Genomic DNA, 20619 nt, shown 5'->3' with positions numbered 1-20619 from the left:
GAGGCGTGCTTTCCGGTCGTCCCTCCGCTGACCTTCCTTCCGGGGCGGGACTTCCTGTCCATCATTGATAGGAGCCGAGCTGTAGAGCTGGTGGCAGGTCCACACTGGAGGGTCAGTCTGGTTGACTCCGCCTTGTGCTTCTGGAAAGGGTACCTGGGAGGACGCTTTTCCTCGCTATCTTTCTTGCTTTTTCCTCCCCGCGAGGCCTCGGTATGCGCGGACGCCCTGCGCTTTTGGCAATACCACCCACCTGAGGCTCTTCCGCTTCCTCTTTCTCCAGGCTCCGCCCCCAGCGTTCGGTGGCCATGACGACCGCCCCGCGGGACTCCTTGGTGTGGAAGCTCGCCGGGCTCTTGAGGGAGTCTGGTGAGTGGACTTCCGGTTGGCTGGGGCGAGGTGGGGGTGCTCCTTACCTTCCAGAGGGCCTCCCCCTTGAGTCTCGGAGTTACAGTTGTTGAGAGTCACGAGGGTTCGGGTGCCATTTCATTTCTTTGCTCCTCCGGGGTTTGTTCGCTCTGGTACCCTTGCCTGCAGTGTTCTTTGTGACTGTCTAAACCGTAGTCATCCTTCGAGGCCGAACTCCAGTGCCCCTTCTTCTATGCGTTCTTTGCTACTCTCAGAGGGAAGTGATCATTACTACCAGGGACTGGTCATAATCATTGTTGTGTGGCAGGGCACTTAGTATAGTTAAAAGCACGAGATTTGGAGTCAGACCCACCTGGGTTGGAATCCCAACTCTCTTTCAAACTTGGCCAAGTCGTTTAAGTTTCCTGAGCCTCAGTTTTCCTCACTAGCAAAATAGCATAATGGTTGTCCTTAACTCAAAGGTTGTGGTGGGGATTAATTTTAGTTCACGTAAAACATATAGTATAGTGTTTACATATAGAGTCAGTGCTGAGAATTGGGAGCTCTTATTACTATAATTTCTTTCCTCAGTGCCTGGGCACAGTGGAGCCACAGTAGTTGTTCAGCATGTGGTTGGCGTTAGTTGTGTGGAAGAAGCCTTGGCTTTGGGATCAGACAGAAGTAGCAACTTCCTACCAGCTATATGATCTCAGTCAATATTCTTAACTTCTCTGAGCCCCAATTTCCATATCTGTAGGAGGCAGTCATTAATGTTTTTCTTTAGGAGATTCCAGTGGAGTTTAAATGAGATAACAGAGGCATCTGCCACATATTTCCCTATTACTGTTAGCTGCCTTCTATCACTCTGCACTCCCATGAATGGTATCTGTGGAATCTCTCTTTATAGCAGTTTTACTTTCTGGCTTGTTTTATTAACTGTGCACATATCTTATCTCCTCTTCTAACTGGGAGGCTCTTTGAGGGTGGGAAGAGTCCTTGTACCATATCTGTATCTATCCTCGGTGTCTAGTACATAGAAAATCTTTCATGCAAGGCTGCAGGAATTGTTAATTTATTCAGGAAAAATCCAACTTGGCCCCAGAGGTTAGGGATGATGGTGTGTATGTGTGTATGACTATAAAGAGATAGCGAGAGACAGACCTTTATGGTGATGGAATAGTTTTGTGTCTTGATTGTGGTGGTGGTTACAGGAATCTACGCGTATGACAAAATGGCATAGAACTATAGTACATACATATACCAAGTAAGTTTCCTGGTTTGGCTGTTGTACCGCATTTATATAAAATGTAACCTGGGTGGGAAACTGGATGAAGATTATAAGTAGCTCTCAGTGCTGTTTCTGCAACGTTCTTTGACTCTTATCTATCCTTGTTTTTAAAAAAAAGTTAAAAAAAATTTCTCCGTGCCTGCCTTGTAGCTGTATTTTTTTAGGTGCAGTGATGAATACCAAGGTGACCAAAAGAGGCTCTCAAGGATGACAGTCTTGTTGGAGAGAGCAATCACAATACCTTGGTGCCACATGAGTGGTTATTCTTTCTATGACATGCATTTTAGTATTGTTTGAAAGTTTCTGTAAGTGTGCATATATTCTGATTTTTGCAATCAGCAAAAGAAAGAAAGGTGAAACACCCACTCAACTTTTTTGTAACGTGAGTGATGATCGTGTAAAAGTTCAGCAGTGTTGAGTATTGAGAAAGCTGCCTGGAGGAGGAAGGTCTCAAGCTAGGCAGAGTGGAAGGGGGTGTACCAGAAAATGAGTGAGCTGTGAACGAAGTTGACTGTATTTCCAGCACTGTGAGGAGACCAGGCTTTTGGAGCAGATGGTAAAAGACAATTTGGAAAAGTCAGGTGGAGTCATTACATGATGCAATCTCATATATCGGGCTGAAGAGTTAGGACTTTTTTTGAAGATAGAGGGGAGCCGTTGAAGACTTTTGAGCGGCGAGGAGATAGAAAGTTGGATCCGGCAGTGGAAGATGTACAGTATGGATTGGAGTGGGTGGATCCTGGGGTCACAAAGTCTCGGAATGAAGGGGAAGACCCTTTTGTTATGTTGTCCTTCCTTCTGCCCCTTTTCCTGCAGGGGATGTGGTCCTGTCTGGCTCTAGCACACTGAGCCTGCTGACAGCCACACTGCAGCAGCTGAACCGTGTATTCGAGCTGCACCTGGGGCCCTGGGGCCCTGGCCAGACAGGCTTCGTGGCCCTGCCCTCCCACCCTGCTGACTCCCCCATCATCCTCCAGCTTCAGTTCCTCTTCGATGTGCTGCAGAAAACGCTTTCACTCAAGGTTCTGGGTGGGAATGGAGCAGATGTACAAAGAGCCCAAGAGAATAGTGGAGGCGGGGACTGGGGGTGCGGGCGTGGGTTCAAGGTCTGCAGGGCCCAGATTAGATGTGAGAGCCACAGGGGTGGCTGTGCTAAGGAAGAGAGGCCAAGGAAAGGGAGATGTGCTGGGCCTCAGTGACCCGAGTGTTTTTCCTTTTAGCTGGTCCATATCCCTGGTCCTGGCCTCCCAGGGCCCATCAAGATTTTTCCCTTCAAGTCCCTTCGGCAGCTGGAGGTATGGGGTGTTGGGGGATGTTGGTGCACAAAACCCAGCTTGCAGCAGCCATTTGGGGATGGAGAAAAAGAGATGGCCTCTTTTGGTGGGGGGCCAGGCCTGAATGGGCCCATTCCTCTGCAGTAATGTGGCATCCACTCTCTTTTCCGTTTAACACCTGCCTGAACCACAGTTGGCTTTTTCATCTTTTCCCTCCTGCCCATGAGGGGAAGGGAGTGAGCTCTCTGTCTTCTGTGAAGTCTGTCTTCCTCCCTCCCTTCCCTTGCCTTGCCCCAGCTCCGAGGTGTCCCCCTCCACTGCCTCCATGGCCTCCGTGGCATTTACTCCCAGCTGGAGACCCTGATTTGCAGCAGGAGCATCCAGGCATTAGAGGTGAGGAGGATGAGGGGTGGGCCCAGACACCTTGTCCTGAGGGACATAGAGGACCAAGCCCTGACATTCCCTCTCCTCTGCAGCCTTCCCTGCCTTCGCCTCCCTCAGGACAGCGTCCTTGCTCCCTCTGCTGTGCTCTCACGGCACTCTGTGCCTGTCCATAGGTTTATGGTCACATCTCCCGTATTGTGTTAAATACTCCTGTGTCTGCCTCCCCACTCTCCCCACAGTGAACTCCCTGGGGCCGGGGCCCTGGGCTTTCTTTAAGTGTGCGTCTCCAGACTGAGCTGGTATATAAAGAATGAGTGGATGGCTGGGTGATCGAGCACGGCCTTGGGTGGTGAGGAGGGGAAAGTGGAGGTAACCGAGCACCTTGTCTCAGGAGCTCCTCTCAGCCTGCGGCGGTGACCTCTGCTCTGCGCTGCCCTGGCTGGCTCTGCTTTCTGCCGACTTCAGCTACAACGCCCTGACTGCCTTGGACGGCTCCCTGGTGAGGGCCTCAGGGAGGGGGGTTTGGGAAGGACAGGGGTGGGCAGGAGGGCCTTAGGGAGGAGAGCCAGCTGGCTGCCTGGGGATGTCTGATTCTCCACCACCTCTTCCCGTCCACCCAGCGTCTCCTGTCAGCTCTGCGCTTCTTGAACCTGAGCCACAATCAACTCCAGGACTGCAGGGGCTTCCTGACCGTGAGTATGAGCAGCCCGGCTGGGGCCAGCGCCCTACGGCCTCGGATCCTTCTGCTCTGACCCTCTCTCCTGGATCTGTTTTGCTCCCACCTTGCTCTTGCCCCCCAGGTGGAGCCACATCCGTAGGCAGTGCTGTTTGGGGGCTCAGGCTCTAGCATAAGACAACCCAGTGTTCAAATCTCAGCTCCTACTTTCTGTGTGACTTGGGGCAAATTGGTTAACCTCTTAGTTTCTTCGCCTACTTTTATAGTATTAAAATGATTGTGGGGCTGGCTCAGTGGCGTAGCAGTTAAGTTCCCGCGCTCCGCTTTGGTGGCCTGGGGTTCGCCGGTTCCGATCCCAGGTGCAGACCTAGCAGCACTTGTCAAGCCGTGCTGTGGTGGCATCCCACATAGAAAATAGAGGAAGATGGCACAGCTGTTAGCTCAGGGCCAATCATCCTCAAAGAAAAAAAAAAGATTGTGAGGCGTGTGTGATGTTACTTAGCCCCAATGCCTGGCTCAGAAAAGGGTAGCTTTTGTGATGATGATCAAGAGCCCTTCTCCCCTGTCTCCTCATCAATGGTAGACACAGCTGGACACTAGTTAAAGTGGTAAAAGCAGATTTTTAACCAGTAATAAACTGTTGCAGTGGTAATGAACTATTGTGATATTTAATCTGTAGTAAGACTGTTTTAATCAGTAATAAACTATTCAGCTGAACTGAACTCAAGTTCAATTTGTGCAGAGGCAACTGGGCGTTTTAAAGGGAGAGTGAGGGAGTCGGGAGCGGGACTGGCGGGGCCTTGAGCAGATTCTCTCCTTGACTGAACTCTACTCAGATTTCTCTGAAGTCAGGGAAGTGGAAATTTACAAAAAGCAGGAAGGGGGCGTTGGTCCGCGTGAAGCCTGTCTGGGTTGCTGCTTGTCAGTTAGGCTCCTACCCTGCCACGAGGCTGGCACACGGGGGCCCTCTCTTCAGGTGTGTCTGGAACACACTGAATTCTGGCAACCTTAAGTTTTTCTGGGTAGGAATGTATGGGGCTGGAGTTGTCATCCTAGGGTTGTGGCCTTGAGCTCTTAGGTTCTTTGCTAGTATTTGCTCAGGTCTTTTAAAGTCGGGGGGTGGAGGGCTGGATGAAGTCATTTGTGCTGAGAGTCCACAGTTTTGATAGGTCAGGGTTGAGGCCTAGTCAAGAAGAGGGCTCAGAGGAGTCTGGCTGAAGTTTGGTCAAGGAGAGAGTCTTTGTCACCCCCACCCCCTCCCAGGACTTGTCTGAGCTCTGCTACCTGGACATCTCCTATAACCACCTGCGTTTGGTGCCGAGAATGGGACCCTCTGGGGCTGCTCTGGGGACCCTGATAGTGCGAGGCAATGAGCTCCGGAGCCTGCATGGTGAGTGGGGGAGTGTGGTGGGGGACGTGGGGGGCAGGGAGTCGGGGAGGGTAGGGCAAACATGGAGAGGACCGAGGACAGTGTGAGACTTGGGGGCAGGGGCCCCAGGAACATGTGCTTCCAGAGGCTCATGCATACTATGGTCAGGCCTGAGGTGCCCAGGCTTGTCCTTCTATGGCACCCACACCCAGCATACACCCCACACCCACCCTCACCCACATGCCCTTCCTGTCTTCTTGCCTCCACTCCAGGCCTGGAGCAGCTGAGGAACCTGCGGCACCTGGATGTGGCGTACAACCTGTTGGAAGGACACAGGGAGCTGTCGCCGCTGTGGCTGCTGGCTGAGCTCCGCAAGGTGAGTCTTGGGCATGTCAGGACCTGGGAGCCAGCTTTGCACCCCGCCCTCCCATGCTGATTTGGTCAGTGCCTTTCCTCACTCATGGAGGCCCAAGGCCCACCTCATTCTCCTCTTCCTGCCCCTCAGCTCTGCCTGGAGGGGAACCCTTTGTGGTTCCACCCTGCGCACCGAGTGGCCACCGCCCAGTACTTGTCGCCCCGTGTCAGGGATGCTGCTGGCGGCGTGAGTGATCTTCCCGTGTCCACTCTGCTTTCCCTTTCCTGCCCGGTCCTACCCCAGCCCTGCACCCTCTGGCCTTTCCCACCCCATCCCTATGCAAGGGGCCAAGGCCTGGACCTCCTGCTTATTATGCTGTTACTGCCTGCTGAGCCTCGTGGTCCTTACAGGACGAGGAGGGCCCCCACCCCCGCCTGGAGCTCCCCAGGGGCATGTGCTCCACCACCAACACTGCCTTCCCTTTTTATCTCTGCTCAGTTTCTTCTTGATGGCAAGGTCTTGTCACTGACTGATTTTCAGGTTAGTGTTGTGGGGAGTGACGTGAGTGGGACAGCGAGGATTGATTTGGGAGGGCGCTGGCTGAGGGAAACGGGTTTCCAGGGAAAGGGTCTTCCTGGTGAGCTGGAAAGTAGGTCCCGTGTATCAGCTAGCTTGGGCAGGGCAGAGGTGCTCCCCTGGCTCTGACTTCTTTCTCCTTCCTTTTGTCACACGCCAGACCTCTATATCCTCAGGCCTCAGCTCCACAGCCCCACCCCTGCCCTGGCCAGTGGGGAGTACCTCTGAAACCTCGGGTGGCCCTGATTTGAGTGACAGCCTCTCCTCAGGGAGCATTGCTGTCCAGCCTCCACTCCGTAAGGTTAAGGTAGGCAGTGTCCTAGGTTGCCTCGTGCCTGGGGTTGCGTTCCTTTATGGGGGCTCCGGGTTGTCGGTGGGCTGGTAACAGTAAGGCCTTATCCTTGCTTGGGGATGGGGTATTTTGTGGTAGGTTGGCTGGGTGACCATGGATGGCAGGGTGGGAGGCCCTGGCTTTCCTAGAACGTCGTCCTTCTACCCAACCTCAGAGCCGAGTCCGTGTGAGGCGGGCAAGTATCTCAGAACCTAGTGACACGGACCCAGAGCCCCGGACTCTGGACCCTTCCCCCACTGGTAAGTCGGCCCTGCCCCCACCGCCTCACCCCCGACCTGCGCTCTGCGACCTTCCAGTTGGGAGGATTTTACTTCTGGTGGAGTGGAGTTTTGCAGAGGCCTCGTACTCTTTCCTCACTCCTCTTTTCAGTTTAGGGAAAGGAGAAAAGACTGCTCCTGGGTGGCAGTTTTCCAAGTGTTTTCAAGGAGCATTAACTGTGTGGGATGTCGGGAGGTCATGTAATGAAAGGATTGCATGGCCAGCCACGTTTGGAAAATGCTACACAAAGTGAAATAGGTGTCCTCCATCCAGGACATCTGAGGATCTTAAATGTGCCTCCGTGGATCGTGACTCTCCCAGAGCAGCCTGCGAGGCACGGTTCTGAGTTGCATGCGCCCACAGTGTTCTGTAGAAAGCGCTTTGGGACATGCTGCCGAGGGGAACCTTCAGCCTCCCTCTGACCCTCCCCCCGTTACACACCCTTTTCCTTCCCCGTGAGGAGCACTCAGAGAGGCTGGGCCGGCGGGTTGTGGTTGGGGGTGGGCTTGCTGAGCTGCGCCACTCTCCCACCTGCCCAGGACGGTTTGTGCAGCAGCATCGGGAACTTGAACTCATGAACAGCTTCCGGGAACGGTTCGGCCGTGACTGGCTGCAGTATAGGAATCACCTGGAGACCTCTGGGACCCCTGTTCTGCCCACCTCCAAGACCCCTGCCCTCAGCACACTGCCCCCGGGTACCCCGAGCACAGAGACTGCGGCCAGCCCTCCACCTGCGGAGAAGGAGTCACCCCAGGAAATGGCAGAGGAGGTCACTGTAGAATCTGAGCCGCAGGAGGAAGAGGAGACGGAGGAGCACGGAAAAGAGGAGGAAGGAAAGGAGGAGGAGAAGGAGGAGGAGGAAGAGCAGAGTGAAGTGGAAGGTGAGCACTCAGTGGCCATGGGGAGGGCTGGGGCCAGTGACGGTGGTGTGTCTGGGAGAGTTAGGAAAACCCGGACGCAGGGTGGCTGACCCTTTTGGATGGAGGGCCACCCCAGGGGAGGGCAGAGTCCTGGGTACCTTTCCCTCCTTACGGATCTACCTCTTGGTCTCTCCTCAGCGGAGCTCTGTCGCCCCATGTTGGTGTGTCCCCTGGAGGGCCCCGAGGGTGTTCGGGGCAGGGAGCGCTTTCTCCGGGTCACTTCTGGCCACCTGATTGAGGTGGAGCTCCAAGCAGCTCGAACCCTGGAACGACTCGAGCTCCAGAGTCTGGAGGGAGCTGAGGTGGAGCTCGAGAGCCCAACCCAGAGGGAACCGGTGCCTGAGGTGAGTGGGGGCGTGGGGGTTCTGGAAGAGGTGGCGGGCTCTTTCAGGAGCCAACTCTGACCACACAGCTGTTGGGTGCCAGGCTCTGGGCTGCGTGTTCCCCACGGTCTCCCTTGGGTGCTTGGCGCTCAGGAGGGGAGCTGTGGGGGGCAGAGACGTGGCACTATGTGGCCCCTTGGGAGGCTGGACTAGAGGATGTCAGCAGAGGCGTGTTAACACAGTCCAGAGCTCTTGTTTCCTTCGTGCTCTCAGTGTAACCCTCATCCCTCTGACCGCCCCCACTTCTCCCTGGTCCCTCTTCCCGCAGGGCGCAGACCCGCCCCCCAGGGCTCCCGTCCTCGTGCTGCGCTTCTCCTACATTTGCCCGGACCGGCAGTGGCGACGCTATGTGGTGCTGGAGCCTGATGCCCACGCGGCCATCCAGGTGATGGGCCTGGCTCGGGGCCCACGAGGCAGCGGGAGGACTGGAGGACTGCCGACCAGTCCACAGCTCACAGCTGTGTCCGGCCTGCCTGTTTCAGGAGCTGCTTGCTGTGTTGACCCCGGCAGCCACCAGGGCTCAGCGTCAGCTCGGGGAAGCAAGGGACCCGCTGGTGGGCAGACTCCAGTGTCTGCGTTGTGGCCACGAGTTCAAGCCAGAGGCGCCCAGGCTGGGACTGGACAGTGAGGAAGGCTGGAAGCCTCTGTTCCAAAAGGCAGGTAAGGACAGGCCCTGCCCACATGCCTCCTGCCTGTTCAGGGACAACGGCTTTGAGGTGGGGAGTGTTGGGGGGAGCCCCAGGGACAGAAGGAGTGGGGACCATCTTTTCTGCCTGGAGGAAAAGATCAAACCATCTGCCTGCTACGTTTACAAAAAAAAAAGAAGAATGAAATTACGTCCTTTTCTTTTTTCTCTAAAAGTCGGGAAATACCATCTCTGTAGTTGTTTAAACGTACTCATTATTTTTGCATTACTTGAAGGCTCTTTCTCCGTGTTTTGGCTAATATTTCAGAAACTCCGTAACCCTCCCGAGCCCTTCCTGCAGTGTCAGGTTGCGCTGCTGCCCCCTGAGCATGTCTGGCTGTTGAGTGAGATGCTCTGGGGGCTGGCTTGGCCTGTCCTTCCTTGGCTGACCTTGGGAGCTGCTTGGTATCGAGCAGTGCCTCGTGGCCTCTCTGCACGTTGTGTTCTTTAAGATGAGAGACTTTTCTGTTGTAGACCAGGCAACAGGCAATGTTTTTGAAGACATTGAAGAAGAAAGAGAGATTCTTGATAAGACCTCTGTTGAAACGCATGACTTTGATTAGCTACTGTTCTCTTCTTGGCAGCAGCTGGAGCAGAGGTTTAAATTTTGTTTGGAAAATGGGCTCCTCTCCATCCCCCACTGTGACCTGCCTGGCGGCTGCAGGCCCCCAAGGCCCAGCAGCACAACGTGTGCAACGGAAACAGTCCCACCCCCTCTCGGAGCCTGCCTGTACTCCGTGGGGCCATGTGACCCCTGGGTCCCTTTGGTGGTGGCATTATTAATGAACCTTCCTTTGAGCTCCATTCTCCTTTATTTTAGCCTTGGTTACCTCCTCTGAACAAAGAAGAGAATGAATTTGCCCTGTGGTACTGTTAGGAGATTTAACCGTGACAAAAAGACACCAGGCACAGGCCTGGCTCAAAACAGAAGTCCTCCATCGGTGGCAGCTTTTGTTGCCCCCTGCCCTGGCTGTACGGTCTTGGGCAGGATACATCAATTCTTTGATCTTTGCTTTCCTCATTTGCAAAGTGGGATAGGGAGAGTTTTGGTACTCCTGTCCAAGGGTCTTGCCCATGCCCAGCACACTGTGGCTGCTCGAAGAATGCTGCTTCTCTTGTTGCTGATCCGTGTCTTGGATTCTTTACCTGATTCCATTCACTCATCCTGACAACTCTGTAGTACAGACACTGTTACCATTCCCGTTTTACAAATGAGGAACCAGGCACAGAGAGCTTAGGTAACTTGTCATAATTGCTTAGATGACAGCCTTTAATTGATGGAGCCTGAACTTGGACCCGGATCTGGCACCCTGCCTTCCCAGCCTGTTGCTTTGGGGCTTTCAGACATTGTTGGTAGAGCACTGAAGTACGTGATCAGCCTGAGGCTAGGGGCGGGAGCAGAGCAGGGCCTGGTTGACTTTGGCCCTCTCTGAAAGGCCTGAAATAAGAAGGTGGGCTGTATTTTGAGGAGCTTGAGGGCCGTGGGTCTGGGTTTGCTTATCTCTCACTGAGATGGGAGAGGGCGGTCAGCTGCTGGGAGTTGAGTGGCTTGGGAGTGGTGGGTAGTGTGTGAAACTGGAGATGTGGGCCCAGGTGAGTCTGAGAGTGGGTGGGGGGTTGTGGCGCTGGTGGGGGGCGTGGTTCACGGAAACTCCCATCCTTCCCTCCAGAATCTCCTGCTGTGTGTCCCAACTGTGGTAGTGATCACGTGGTTCTCCTGGCCCTGTCCCTGGGAACCCCCAATGCGGAACAGAGACAGGGAGAGCAGTCGCCAGCTCCGCCGCAGTCCAGCAGCGCTGTCCATTACCCTCCCGGCCACAGTGACCACAGCAACAGGGCCGACAGTGCCCCATCTCAGGCACCGGTCTCCCATGACCGCCACAGTTGGAGCCTCAGTCCCCGTGAGTATAGGGGAAAGGAGATGGGTGGCATTTAGGGGAGGGAGGTGGCACTGATGGGGAGCTGGGGATGGAGCCATGGGCTACCAGGGGAGGCTCACGGCCCACCGCTTGTCCCCAGCCCCTGAGCGCTGTGGCCTCCGTTCTGTGGACCACCGACTCCGGCTGTTCCTGGATGTTGAGGTGTTCACTGATGCCCAGGAGGAGTTCCAGTGCTGCATCAAGGTCTGCGCCAGCCTGGCACTGCCCTGTTGCCCTAACTGACCAGGGCGTCCACTTGTTTCCACCATGGCAGTTGCTTTGGAACTGCTGGGTCTGGCTTCCAGTTTCAACTCCAGCAGTTCTTACTATGTAGCTCTGGACACATTCCTTGATGTTTGAGTCTCAGTTGTTGCCCTCGACAACGGGGGTGGTAATACCTACCATACAGAGTGTGGCAGCATCAGTGAGGGCTCATGTCTGTAGGCTGCCTCCCGTGGCACCTGACACTCAGTAAATGGGAGCTCCTGTCATTATTATAAACACACAGCATCATTGGACCTTCTCTGCTCGAGCATCTGGTATATGCTACATGTTAAGGATCTAAAATAAACCAATCTTGCCCTGTGTCTTATATTCTGATGTGAGAAACAGACAGTGATCATACGATATGAAAGGCTGGGATCAGGCCAAGGCCCTAGAGGGGCATCTGATCAGCCTTCGTGGGCCAGGGAAGCCCTCCTGGGGAGGCGATGGCTAAGCCAGGTCTTGAAGGATGAGTTACGGAGGAGGCAGGAAGAGGACGTTGTAGGTCTAGGAAGCAGCACATGCGTGGAGGCAGGGGAGTAGCTCATGGGGAGAGCTGCCCGTCATTGGGGCAGCCAGATGTGGGTGTCGGGGACAAGTGTCCCCAGAGGAGTCTGAACAGGCAGGCAGGGCCTGGTTCAGAAGCAAGGTCAGGTGTCTGCCAGGGAGTTTGCTCTTGACCCTGAGGGCTGGGGGAGCCCCTGAAGGATGGAAGCCAGGGAGTGGCGATTGGTTTTGTTAGAACAGTCCGTCGATCAGAATGTGGAGGGTGGATTGGAGGGGGCGAGGTGACAGGGAAACCTGCTAAGAGCCTGACTTGGGCCTGTGTGCAGGCCAGGGCTGTGGGACGGAGGGCATGGCTGGTGGAGACACTGGGGTGGATGAGCAGTGGGGAGAGTCAGGCCAAAGGCACTGTCCCAGGTCGCTCGGCTCTCGGTCTGGCAGCCTCCCCCATCCTCTCTTCCTGTTTCTCATCAACTTCTTCTTCCCCTTAGGTGCCACTGGTGTTAGCAGGCCACCCTGGGGAGTTTCTATGTCTCGTGGTTGTGTCTGACCACAGGCTTTACGTGTTAAAGGTGACAGGGGAGATCTGGTGAGTGAGCAGGCCGCGGCCAGGCTAGGGTCACAGCCCTCTGTGGGTCTCACTCCACTCTCACTCTTCCCCACCACTCTGCCTGCCTCTCTCCACAGTGGGCCTCCAGCTAGCTGGCTACAGCCAACCCTGGCTGTACCCCTGCAGGATCTGAGTGGCATAGAACTGGGCCTGGCAGGACAGAGCCTGCGGCTGGAGTGGGCAGCTGGAGCGGGCAGCTGTGTCCTGCTGCCCCGAGATGCCAGGCACTGCCGGGCCTTCCTCGAGGAGCTCAGTGGTGAGACACGGGTGGGAGGGGGAAGGGAGAGGCAGGGATGGCAGGGGCCAAGGGGCTGTGGCTCCCATGTCTGGCTCCTACAGTGGAGACAGACAGGTAATGGGACTCATCCCTCACAGAAGTTTCTGAAATCTAGACATATGGAGAATGGGAAGGTGTTGAGAGGCGGAGAGGTTGGGACAGAACAGATGGAGTTTTTGAGAGTTCCCTGTCCTTGGCTGGCTCTATCCAGATGTCTTGCACTCTTTGCCCCCGACCTGGAGGAGCAGCATCAGCACCACGCAGGAGGAGGTGACCCCGAAGCACCGGCTCTGGTGAGTCGATAGGAGGCTGAGTCCGGGGTTGGTGCCCAGACGCTGCTGTTGGACACAGGCCCTCTGCCCACCAGCCCCAGCACAGTCCAGGCCTGAGCACCTGGGCCTGCCACTGTCCTCATGCCCACACCTCCTGACCCAGGCCTGGTCCTCCTCCCCGCTCTGCCCCCTCGTGGTACTTCCCACCACTCCTTCCCCCAGGCCATTGCTGGAAAGAGACTCTTCCTTGGAGCCTCCCCGGTTCTTCTACCTTCGGGTGTTCCTGGTTGAAGGTGAGGCCTCTGTACCCATCTTGTCCCAGGCCACGGGCCCGGCCCCAGCGCCTCTGCATGCCCTTGTAGCAATTCTCAGTTCTTGGACTCTGGGCTTCCTCTCACCTGTGGGCATCCCTACATGACAGTCTCGGTGCCCCAACCTCTCTGGGTGGGGCCGGGAGGGGTCCTGGGCCTCAGCTGCCCGGAGACCTTTACTTTCGGGCCGAGGCTGTCTGTGAAGTGCAGCGGATTGGCTGGGTCTGCTCGCTGCACTACATCCTGTTGGAAAAGGCAAGAGCAGACCCTTCTTTGCTAGTAGGGTGGGTGGTGGGGCAGGTTCCCTTTGTCTTGGGCCTCAGAGGTTTTGGAGGCTAGAGGTGTCTCGTGTTTGGAAAAGGGAGGGCCTTGGACCCTGGAGGCACAGGCTGCATTGTGGCCATCTCAGTGTGGTTGCTCCTCTTCTCCCGAGCAGCACTGGGATGCTGCCCCTGGGCTCCTCCGGGACCTTCCACTCTGGGCCTCACTCTGCCTTTCCCTCCAGGCCCTGCTACCTGCCCTGTGTCCCTGTTGCTGACTCTGTCCACCTTGTACCTGTTGGATGAAGAGCCTGCAGGGTTCCGGGCAGAGCCGCCTCTTCCAGCTGCATCTGGAGAAGCCTCTGAGCAGGCCCCACCCTCGGGGCCAGGCCCCTCCGTGCGTGTCAGGGAGCAGCAGCCACTCAGCAGTCTGAGCTCGGTGCTGCTCTATCGCACGGCCCCGGAAGAGCTGCGGCTGGTCTTCTATGATGAGGTGCGTGTGTGTGTGTGTGTGTGTGTGTGTGAGAGGGGAGTGGAGGTGGTGGGCAGTGTGGGAAATGGGTCTAGGAAGGCTATGAATTGGGGGCAGTATGGAACTTGCCAGAGAATTAGGGTGCAAGGAACTGAGGGCTCCCTGGGGTTGGATGGCAGCAAGTGGAGAGGGAGGCGGGTGTTGGCGGTGGAAGCACCCCGGACGCGGAGCCCAGCCTTTCGTCAGCTGGGAGGCCTGTGGTGGGCCCGTGTGTTGGCCATTTGATCTTTACAGCCCACATGTGAGGAGGTACTCTCACTGGTCCTGCTGCAGATGAGGAAACTGAGGCTTGGGATGGTAACTGACTTGGCCAGGTCACAAGCCGTAGAGCCACGAGCTGAACCCCAAGCAGTTCCTTGGAATTAACTCCAGAACTTACGTTCTGGAAAACAGGAACGATTACAGCAACCAGATAGTAAATGTGAGAGCCCTTTGGGGGCCTTCAGTAAGTGTCGAGTGGGTTCAGTTAAAAAGCTCAGAGTCAGGATCTCTCATGGTGATCTGAGAGATCACAGGCTTGGGGGAGGGAAGCGGCTGTGAGCCAAGGAGCGCGGTGGGTCATCCCTGAGACCTCCCGTGGCTCTGGTGTGGCCCTCTGTGTGTCCCACCTCTCTGCTGCTTGGTCTGCCAGGTGTCCCGGCTGGAGAGTTTTTGGGCCCTGCGGGTTGTGTGTCCGGAGCAGCTGACGGCCTTGCTGGCCTGGATCCGGGAGCCCTGGGAGGAGTTGTTTTCCATCGGGCTGCGGACTGTGACCCAAGATGCTCTAGACCTTGACCGGTGAGGCCTCCACGCTGACCCCGCCCCTGGCCTCAGGAGCCATGGCTGCAGATGTTCCCTCTCCAGACTCTGGCTGCAGACTCCTCCAGCCTCTGGGCGCCAGCCAGTGAGGCCCCAAATGACCCACGGCTCGAGGGAAGGGAGAGAGAAATGGTCTGGCCTCTAGATGATCTGGCCCGAGGGGACAGGCCAAGTGGTCACTAGGACTGTTTGTCTGGCACTTGTTCTCAGGTATCAATAAAGTTGTTTCCATTCCTGATGTCCTGGGCATCCTGAGATGTGTCCCTCGAGGGCCTGCCATTCCCCATCTCTTCTGACAGAAGCTGCCCGCCCATCCCTCTTCCCGTGTGGACAGGCTGGGCGACCTTGTTTGAACTTGAGACCTAATCTCCAACCCTGCTCTGCCCCGGCTGATCGGATCAAGTGGTCCTCCTGACCCCCACGGGCACAGTCCTCAGCGGCAGCACCTGTCACGTGGCCTGGCCTGGCATTCCCTGCCTAACAGAGCCGGGCCTGTTAGAGTTCCACTCACTCCAGTTTCATTTGGGAGCCAGGGTGGGTCTCAGGCCATTGGCATGGGAGCTGCATATGAGAGGGTGACTGGGAGAGGGGGTGTGGAGCTGGCTGTGGAGGGAGGGCTGGCATCTGGTGGTTTCCGCTCCTGTCTGCTCCTCTCAGCACCACCTCCCTCAGCCGAGCAGGGTGGGTTGACCCCGTTCCTCTGCCTGTCTCTGTGGCCAGTGTGATCAGTCCAGGAATGGTCGTGTGGCCCGGTTTGGCCTACCAAGGCACAGTCCTGGCCTTTTGCTGGAACAACCAAGAAAGAGGCGAGTTTCCCCGTGAGGGCTGCTGAGAGGATGGCCCTGGAGCTGCGGCCACAAGGGGAGAGCGTTCCTCAAACGAACCTGCAGGGAAGGAAGACAGTGCTGAGGGATAGAGCCAGCAGTTCCAAGGCCTGGTGGTGTCCCTGGAGCCCGGGGCCAAGATGTGCCCGAAGGCAGATGCCCCTGAATTTTAGGTTGTGGGAACTAAAGCAGACTCCTCCTTTTTTCTTTCTGGCTGAAGCTATGAGCCACTGAGAGGGTCCTAACTGACTCGAGGCAGCCTGAGTGGGCATCTGTTTTTTGTACCCCAAAATGAACTGCATGGGCAGAGTGGCACCCACATATTTGTGTAGAGGCCCTGGGAAGAGGGCTTGGGGTGGAGTGGGGGGACTCAAGTCAAAGGCTGCCCTTGAGCCCAAAAGCTGGGCTCCAGCTGTGAGAGTGTGTGTGTGTGGTTTTGGGGTACCAATGGGTGCATCTCATTTATGGAGCACTTGCACACCAGGCGCTGAGCTAACTGCTTAGTGACAGTGTCTGCTCCTCACAGGGGTCCTGGGAGGTGGGTGGCATCCTGTTACAAGTGAGGAAACCGAGGCTTTGAGCGCTTAAGTGACTTGCTGGAGATCATGTCAGTAAATGGAGGAGACGTGATGAGTCCAGGCTTGTTTGACCTCAGAGTGGGCTGCACTGCCCCTCTGTTCCCTGCAGTGGAAGGGCCTGTGTGCTCGACCCCACCCACAGAGAGGGACCGTTGCCCAACCTGCCCTGGGCTGGGGAGCTCCTGAATAGTCCTGGACTCATCCGGGACACGCAGGCCCGTTGTACTGTGTTTGGAGTTTCTCTTTCCTCCAGGCTGTGGTGACATGTTGGCTGATTCTCACCCCTCCCCGCTGGGCTGGAGGGAACAAAGATGCCGGATCTCTAGGTTTTAGGTGAAAGGGCTAAGCTGTGAGAGGAGATTGAAAGGCTGCCTCAGGAGATGAAGAGCCTGGAGTGGGAGAGGGAGGGGTTTTAGAGAAGAGCATTAGAGCAGTGTGGGAGCAATCCCCTGACATTGGGGGCTCTTGGAGTAGAGGGGCCCTGTGCCTTGCTCTCTGTTTGGAGTTAGGACAGTGGCCTGCCGGATGTTCCCCATGCCACCAGGGCAGATGGAGATTGCAGTTTGGAAGGACCTGGCAGGATAGGGCTGGTGACAGCCGCCCAGATTTCTCTTGACTGGAGAAGAGAGGAGGGCCAGAGGACCTGTGGGCTCCTGTGGGGCACGGAAGTCAGCCGAGAGCATGCTGGAGAGTGGCCAGCGTCCTGTAGGAGGATGGGATGGGCCAGCCCCCAAATGGGGATGTGACCAGATTAGACTTGAATTGATTGAGTTTAGATCACTGACTGGGGGGCTGGCCTGATGGCGTAGAGTTTAAGTTCATGCGTTCCGCTTCGGCGGCCCAGAGTTCGTCAGTTCGGATCCTGGGCATGGACCTAGCACTGCTTGTCAAGCCATGCTGAGGCTGGCATCCCACATTGCAGAACTGGAAGGATGTACAACTAGGATACACAACTATGCACTGGGGCTTTGGGGAGAAAAAGAAGAAAAAAAGGAGGAAGATGCAACAGATGTTAGCTCAGGGCCAATCTTCCTCAACCCTCCCCCCGCCCCAAATAGCATACCTTAAAAAAAAAACTTAAATCACTGATTGGGCTGAGTTTACCTGAATGTTATCAGCTTAACTTTTCTGTTGGTTAGGAATAGGGGCTCATTATAAGGATAAAGTTGAATTATAGAGAACAAAGTTATACTTTTGCATACCTGAATTATGTTTCTGGAAATCCCACCTGTTACCATTGGAAAGGTAACATTGAAGGATTTGGAAGGTGTGGACCTAGAGGACAAGGGGGTGGTTTTTTTTTCGGTGGTCTGGGGGTTTCTCCTTTCCCCTCACTAGAAAGCCTTCGACGTAGGGTTCCTGGGGATGAGATGAGTTCTGATAATTTGGTCCAGCCTCACTGTAAAGCTTTGTTTGGGAGAAGGCCACGGTGGGAGCTCCGGGGTGGGGAGAGTGGGCTTGTAGTGGCTGGAAAAGACTTAAATCTCCCTGGGGTGCAGTGCCACCCCGGACTCGGCCAGCCGTCTGCAAACCGTGGGGCCCGGGACGGTGGAATCGTGCGGGAAACAGTCGATGCCGCCGGAGGATGGTCACTCAGCCTCAGGTGCTCCTCGTGCTGCAGGGAAGTACAGCAGACAGCCCTGGATTCCGAGGAGAGAGGAGGACTGCTGGGCCCCGGGCGGCGGAGGCGCAGGGCAGGCCGGGCTCACTCCTGTCTGCCTCCTCTGAGCCCTGGGTGGGTCAGCAGTGTTCCTGTCCTGCAACGTGTTCCTTACATGTTCATTCATAGATACACCGACTGGATGTTAATTGATTCATTCCTCCACTTGGCACAGATTAACAGGACACAGGGCCTGCCGCAGAGCTCATCAGAGCATGTGTCAGGGCAGGAGGGTCCCCAAGGCTCATAAACTACCCCGTGGAAGCAGCTGCCCTCTCTGTGCCGGGGCTGCAGGGAGGGGTGGTGGGGTGGGTGTTGAAAGCTCCCTTGAAGATTTATAGAGGAACACCTCTAAACAGTGATGAAGGTGGTCATCCAGCAGCTGGGGCTTAGTGAGCCCTCGCTATGGTCCTTGCATTGTTTAAAGCATCTGATCTTCCAAGTGTTTCCCACATTCCTTTGATCACAAAATACAGAGCCAATTAGCTCAAGAAAAGAGCCCTCGGTGTATAGACATGACCCAGACCTGGAAGGCTGGCGCTGAGGCCCCAGAGCTAGGGTTTCTCCTGTCTCTTAGAGCCAGATGGTTTCTCTCTCTCCCCTCCCCAGCAGGGCCCTGGGCTGGTCTGGCAGCGGGAGAGTGGGGAGGAAATGGTGTGAATCTTGGAACTGGCCAGTTGAGAAATGCCGGCTGGGGTGGCAGTCCCTTGGTGACAGTCCTGTAGAAGGGTGGAGCGGCCCGGGAAGAACTGTGCAGAGGCTCAGAAAACAAGTTCACCTACTTCTGCTTTGCTTGGAGCTGGCCTGAATTTTTAATTGAAGCAAATTAAAACTTCCCAAAAATATTAGTCCACTTTCTTGGCCGTGTGCACACCCCTTCTCCGTCTGATTTTGCACCATCTGCAAACAAGAGTCAGTGCTGTCCTGAGGAAGGCCTTCCCCAGCCTCTGGCCCGGAGCTGCTGTTCATGGAGCCCAGGGCCCATGGACAAGCATTTCCCCAGAAGCCCCATTGGTCATGGTCCAGGTGGGGCAGGATAATCTCGTCAGTTTAGACTGAGTTGCAAAGCAGTGGGAAGCTGGGGCAGTTGAAAGAGGAGATCTTTCCGTTTCTTTGTGCTTAAAATCTCTGTGAACATCTTTGTTTTCTTTAACAATTCAACAAAATCCTCGTCACCCTTTGTCCTATGGGTGCTCTTTCTTTGATGACCCAGAAGACAGAGGTGCCGGGGTTGCCCACCCAGGAAGTGGTCCAGGGTGAGGCTGTCACCACTCCTGGAAGTGTCTCACCAGGAGAAGGGGCCGGGACGCAGCTCCTTCTCAAACCCTGGGCACTCTGAGCCAGTGGGACTGTTAGCCACTGACACTGTGCGCAGATGGCAGCCGGCCGGAAACTTGCCTTACACACCCTGGACTGTCCCCAGAGATCGATTCCTCCATTCAGGCTGGCCTTTCCCCTCCAGCAAGTGCTTATTGATCTCCTGCTGCCGTCTGCCTAGCCCTGGGTGTTCTGGCAGTGGAGGCCCGAGGCGGTGGAGAGAAAGGATTCATTCCCCATAACTGTGCATAGCGCTATGCTACATTTTCTGTAGAAAGAAGGTGGGAGGGGATAAAATGCATATGCATATTTGCATCTATTTGTATAAATACATTCTAGAGGGATAAACAGAAATTAGTGGTGGGGGTGAAGAGAGCAAGGCAGAGGGGGCAGGAGTAGTATTGAGGTTTTATTACTTTTTATTTGAAAAATATTTCTAAATCCTCTGAATATATTATGATTCCAAAACAATATTTAAAAACGTATATGAGGCCCTAGGGGGTCAGTGGCCAAACTGAGTGGTAAAACATTCGTTCCGAAGACTTTGGAAGGAAGGGAGCAGATCAGTTCAAAGGGCCCATCTCTCCTCAATGGGAGAAGCTCCCTCTTTGCTGATGAGTCATTTCTCGTGGTGAGGGTCATGTCCTTCCTCCTCCTTTGTCAAGATGCTGCGGTAGCTTCTGAGAAGCCCCTGCCCAGATTGGTTAGCTGTGGTTGGACACTGAGCCACAGTTCTGTGTGTGATGCTCTGCCCATCTCTAGATGTGTGCAGTATTTGCATCGACCTGCTCAAGAGTCTGTGGTGTGGTTGTCCTGCGGGAAAAGGCACAGTGGATTGAGATCCAAAAGGTCCAGGATTATGCCTTCGTTTTGTGGTTCACTGTTTAACCATGTGCAACTTGTCCTTGCTGACCTGTGGCACCTTCATCTATAGCGAGGGGGTGAGACTAATCAATAACTTCGCCAGTTCACAGAATTGTTGAATGCATGGTGTCCGTGGAAGCGCAGTGTGAACCATGAGGCATTACATAAATGCTGGTTGAAAAACCTGCTGATAGTTATTACGACCTGTTTTGTTGCCTAAAAAGGCCCTTTGTAATCAGAAGAGGGAAAGCCTGCCTCTCACCCACCGCCTGTGCGTTGACGGTGGCTGTTTCCCCACTGTGCTGCAGAGGGAACCTCAGACACTGCTGGGGATGTGAGCAAGCCGAGGCATGCTTTTTCTTGGCCCATCCTTTGTCATTTGATCCTCTTGGACTCCGTGACTTCTCTGTCCTCCACAAAAACATTCTTCAGTTTATTAGTTACTATAATTACTTGTGTGCTGCCTTCAAGTCCACAGACATTTGCTGAGCTCTTAAAGTGTGCCAGGCTCTGTGTGAGAAGATGGGGTGCAATATAAAGATGACTCAGACATCCTCCTGCTTTCTGGGAGCTTACAGTCCAGTGAGGGAGCGGAGAGGCACCCAGGGGGGCGGGTCATGAAGGAGGGGCCGGATGACAGCAGGAGAAGATGGCAAGTATGGCCATTCTGGAGTACCAGCTTTGTGCTGCTCTTTGTACTAATCATTTCATTGACATTAGCACACTCAGAACAACCCTGAAGGAGAAGCGCCATCTCTGTTTTC

At 55.2% G+C, this 20619-nt stretch overlaps 1 protein-coding gene across 6 annotated transcripts; it reads left to right on the top strand.

The window, feature by feature from the left end:
* Window positions 1–31: 31 nt before the first annotated feature.
* Window positions 32–14850, top strand: STK11IP (serine/threonine kinase 11 interacting protein). Of its 6 annotated transcripts, none has more exons than XR_011495542.1 (25): window positions 32–111; window positions 281–366; window positions 2450–2655; window positions 2854–2928; window positions 3205–3300; window positions 3683–3790; window positions 3912–3983; window positions 5231–5357; window positions 5609–5712; window positions 5842–5937; window positions 6190–6231; window positions 6428–6574; window positions 6774–6858; window positions 7417–7758; window positions 7936–8141; window positions 8449–8565; window positions 8663–8840; window positions 10536–10766; window positions 10885–10988; window positions 12044–12141; window positions 12240–12418; window positions 12651–12732; window positions 12893–13004; window positions 13528–13775; window positions 14446–14850. XR_011495542.1 is itself a non-coding variant. In XM_014856051.3 (25 exons), exons 2-25 carry the CDS (start codon window positions 306–308, stop codon window positions 14593–14595), a joined length of 3225 nt encoding a protein of 1074 aa, XP_014711537.3. In that variant the 5' UTR covers window positions 33–111; window positions 281–305; the 3' UTR covers window positions 14596–14850. The 6 variants fall into 6 exon arrangements, 2 of the variants coding, with proteins under 2 accessions (XP_014711537.3, XP_014711538.3); XR_011495541.1 differs by having other exon boundaries at window positions 12875–13004; XR_011495543.1 differs by having other exon boundaries at window positions 33–111; window positions 12555–12732; window positions 12934–13004.
* The last annotated feature ends 5769 nt before the right edge of the window (window positions 14851–20619 follow it).

The sequence above is a fragment of the Equus asinus genome, chromosome 19, assembly GCF_041296235.1.
Source record: "Equus asinus isolate D_3611 breed Donkey chromosome 19, EquAss-T2T_v2, whole genome shotgun sequence".
Classification (NCBI taxonomy): domain Eukaryota; kingdom Metazoa; phylum Chordata; class Mammalia; order Perissodactyla; family Equidae; genus Equus; species Equus asinus.
The sequence above is the reverse complement of the archived record's forward strand: the minus strand, read 5'-3'. Positions and strand labels throughout refer to the sequence as shown.

Excerpts from the sequence above, each read along its gene's own strand:
- STK11IP (XM_014856051.3), top strand. The coding sequence starts at position 306 with ATGACGACCGCCCCGCGGGACTCCTTGGTGTGGAAGCTCGCCGGGCTC. Across the intron at positions 3,791-3,911 it reads CTGCCTTGGACGGCTCCCTG|CGTCTCCTGTCAGCTCTGCG; the intron begins GTGAGGGCCTCA and ends CCGTCCACCCAG. Across the intron at positions 5,358-5,608 it reads TGAGCTCCGGAGCCTGCATG|GCCTGGAGCAGCTGAGGAAC; the intron begins GTGAGTGGGGGA and ends CCTCCACTCCAG.